The 3,672-nt window shown below is 52.7% G+C and overlaps 1 protein-coding gene across 1 annotated transcript; it reads right to left on the bottom strand.

The window, feature by feature from the left end:
* Positions 1-2,977: 2,977 nt before the first annotated feature.
* FIBRA_09299 (uncharacterized protein) lies at positions 2,978-3,589 on the bottom strand (the record flags this gene model as incomplete). The annotated part of the gene is made up of 1 exon (XM_012321615.1): positions 2,978-3,589. The coding sequence occupies one exon, from the start codon at positions 3,587-3,589 to the stop codon at positions 2,978-2,980; it is 612 nt and encodes a 203-aa protein (XP_012177005.1).
* Positions 3,590-3,672: the final 83 nt, after the last annotated feature.

Genomic DNA, 3,672 nt, shown 5'->3' with positions numbered 1-3,672 from the left:
GTCTAGTCAACACAGGTAAGGTTTATTGCCACTATTATATTTCAACAATAGGCACCTCCAAGAGAGAAGAGATGCCTCCAAGGGGGTGAAGAGCAAGCAACACAATGTTTTGAAGTGCATTTTCACACAACTCCCCAAATCTGGTGTCCCCACCAGAAAGTGCAACCAGTTTGCTCAGTCATTAGAATGCAAGCACCTTTTCAAACACCAACATCTCCTGAAAAGGCAGCTTCCAAATGTGTTTGAATGACTGGTTTTATGAGACTACTTGGGAAGCATGGCTGAAAGTGTTTGGTAGCCAAGCTGTTCAAGATCAGAAATACTCCTTACCGGTGCAGGACTCCCAATTTGGTGGTCATGGCATCAAAGATCCCACCAGAGACCCTCGTTTCGGCGGCATATGAGACATAACATGGAGGCTGGCGGTACCTATATTCGGCCTTCGGGGATCGGTCCTAAGGGTTCTGGAGACCCTTCATTTCGGTAACTTTGGGATCAAAGCTCATAGGGGATTAGCCGAGGTCCTTGTGCGAGGCGCGCTATAACGGTCTGTAAGCGCCCATTGGCTGCCGCAACAACTTGACAACTGACTCGAAGTCGCTGTCTATCGACCACGCTCGCCTCCCTGTGCCGACGACAATACTTGACCTTCGGCGTGCACTAAGTCTGTTGGTATACGCGAAAATGCCCAGGACGAATATGAGATTCATGCGTGTGGTGGTGGGGAATACTGGTACTCTGCGAGTTGGAGTAGTAGTCACCGCACACTATAGGTTGAACTGGCGTGGAAGGCCTTGTATTGTACACGGTGGGTGCAGCCATTTCTATGCACTCATATTCACCAGTAGGCATGGCGTGCAGGGCAGGTCAGACGTCACAGTAGCGGAACTGCAACCCAACGCAACACAGCGCACCGTCCCCGCCCCGCCTCCAACGGGCAGGTTGCACAAGTCTCTATGCGGCTCAAACGGACGATGTGGACACTCTACTGACTCTACAACCATGACCCTTAGCCCCTCCAACCCCGCACTGCCCTTTCCCCTTGCCGCCACTGCCTTGCTCTTTCTCGATGTACGCCTCCGCTCGTTCGTTTCGGCGCCCATCCACACGTCTCCATCCACTCCTGATAACAGCCTGTCCGTGTCCCTCTGCCCAGGATTCTGCAACCAATGGTGAGTATCGTCCGTCACATAACCACCAGGAACCGGCAACGTACGTGACCCACTGCAATACCCATCCACCTGCCTTCACGAGATGCGGTGGGCCAGCTGAGACCAAGTGTGGTCGACGTGCACAACCACAGCTCCACGGCCACCACGACCCTTAACTATCCAGAGCTGGGAATCATTTATGGCGCGAGCTCAGAGAGAGGTCTACGTTTAAAGGGTTAAGCTAGGTTCGACTGCGACACATACGTGCAGTTCTGCGAGCACATACGCGCACTGCCCTTCTTGAGCCATGTTTTCGTCTTCCCTCCTCAGCTACGGTGTCGACGACCATGACATCTTCCCCACCATCTCCACATTCCCGCACGACCAGCGCCCGCTGCACATCCTGCGTTCCGAACGCCGTGTGAACTCAGCGCCGTCGCGGGTAGGACGCCATCGTATGGCGCGTCCTACCCTCCGTCATCGAGCTGCGTAGTCTCACTGTGATGCTCTCTAAAGATGTCGCCGCCACCGTCGCTACGTGGCTCGTCTCGTCCTCCGGTGCACGCAAGCGCTCTCAATGCGCATTGAGGCATCGACAGACGTGCTCGGCTTCGTCACAGTGTCCGCTCTTTCCCGCTCTGCCCTTTGTCCGCGCTAACTCTGCTTCTCATCCCTACTCTCTTATCTGTATCTTTCCTGCTGCTGCTAGCAACTGCATACGAGTGTAACCCTGCCGGGAGCCGCTGCGCCCGACCGTTCCGCCAAAAGGCAGGCTAACTGAAAGTCTACGCTTTCAGCCGGCAGCGGCTATATGTGCAGTTCGCGGAACCTGCTGAGCCTGAATGGGCTTATAGTGAGACTGCCCCCGAGCCTGTGATTCCTTTTACAGATCAACGCGCTACACACATGTGTGGTCGTCCAGCAGGGGTTTTTGATGGCTCACGTCGCATTCATGGACGAGAACTACTATACCACTGCACGCGTGGACGGGCTGCTCAAAATCACGGTGTGACTTGAGATGCGTGGACACCCGCATGTCCACGAGTGGCACCATCTGACAGAGTTTTTGTAGATCATTTTGATCACCTGGAGGGAGGTGCGGCCTTGTGGCTTGCGCAAGTGTGGCTTGGAATTTGTTTCTATTTCCTTTCTCCTAAATCTATATACTTATGGCTGCAGTCTATTGGGGGACTACTAGGTCTTGCTCGGACTCTCGAAGATTAGTATTTGCATATTGCTGACTTTGTCTTGAACATCTCCCCATGAGACTATTGTCCCCAATATGGGCAAGCTGGAGAAAATCGACGTGGTAAATTGCCTGACGTAGCCACCCAGAAAGGCCAATCGACTGCAGTCCGAAACTTGCGTCTGCTTGTCCATAGCGTGTTTATGGCGCTGCGGGAAATGCCCAAAGGTCGAGCGCTGAACATAGGGAAAGCATCGGTCGCTGGAGACAGCATTTCCTGATTATGTTCGGAGCTCGAACATGTTTGTCGGACATTGCGGTAATATCCGTCAAATATGGGGTGTTCAGCCAATCAGCAGCTGCCCATCACCCATATTTGGCAGTCGGACATTCTAAATGTTTAAGCTCCGAACACAATGAAAACTCGCTGTCTCCTGCGAGCTGTGTTCGACGCATGTTTGCTACTCAACGTTCGACCTTTGGATATTGCCCGCGGTAGCGCTCCGGATGGGGCCACCGTGATGATGAATTTTGAGCCGCTCTGGCAGTACTTCTCGGGTTCAATACACGATCTCTGGAGGATCCTTGGAGGTAACCGAAAATTTGCACGATTGCAACCGTCAAGGATACTTATCTACATTCAGGAGGGAACGAACAGCTTATCCTGTGTGAGTGGAGCAAACCCTAAATCTGCCAATTCCAAGTCCAGAAATTCTTCAAAGTCTTGAATGATTGCGGAGGCTGCTTCCAGAGTACTGCTCATCCACTGCTCCGAAAACCTCTCTTCCTCGCTTGAGATGTTGTGTCGAGTTCTTGGATGTCGAGCGTTACGCACCCGCTGACTTTGGGTGATATCCACACGCTGCAATGAATCCTTCAACCAATAGAGGGCGTCGCTGCCGATCGTCTCCCACAGAGAATTTTTGGCAGATAACGCAGAGTATTCATTCAAGTCGGCTAAGAAGACAATCTTCTTTGTTCTGCACCCCTCGAAATGCTTCGTGTGCCAAGCCTTGACATCGGGAACCGCATCCGACAATAACGCATAGGTCAAAACCCATATGCATGATTCAAGGTCGTGGCGGTAGAGGTGAGCAATCTGACCAGCAAAATACTCCTCCGTCAAAAGGTCAACAGCCATGAATGGAACGGTGCCCGTACGCTCCCGTCCAGTCGCGCTGGGGTCATCGCGCTGAATCCGGGCCAGGTCAAAATCGATCAATACACCCCGCTTCGTCGCTACGTCGGCCATCATATTGTTCAAGCTGACGTCGGTATGTTGGATTCCATGCAACCAGAGCCGGAAGTTACCTGCAGAGGAGCGCAGTCATTATT

Source organism: Fibroporia radiculosa (genome assembly GCF_000313525.1).
Source record: "Fibroporia radiculosa TFFH 294 genomic supercontigs, scaffold24641, whole genome shotgun sequence".
NCBI lineage: Eukaryota > Fungi > Basidiomycota > Agaricomycetes > Polyporales > Fibroporiaceae > Fibroporia > Fibroporia radiculosa.
The sequence above is the reverse complement of the archived record's forward strand: the minus strand, read 5'-3'. Positions and strand labels throughout refer to the sequence as shown.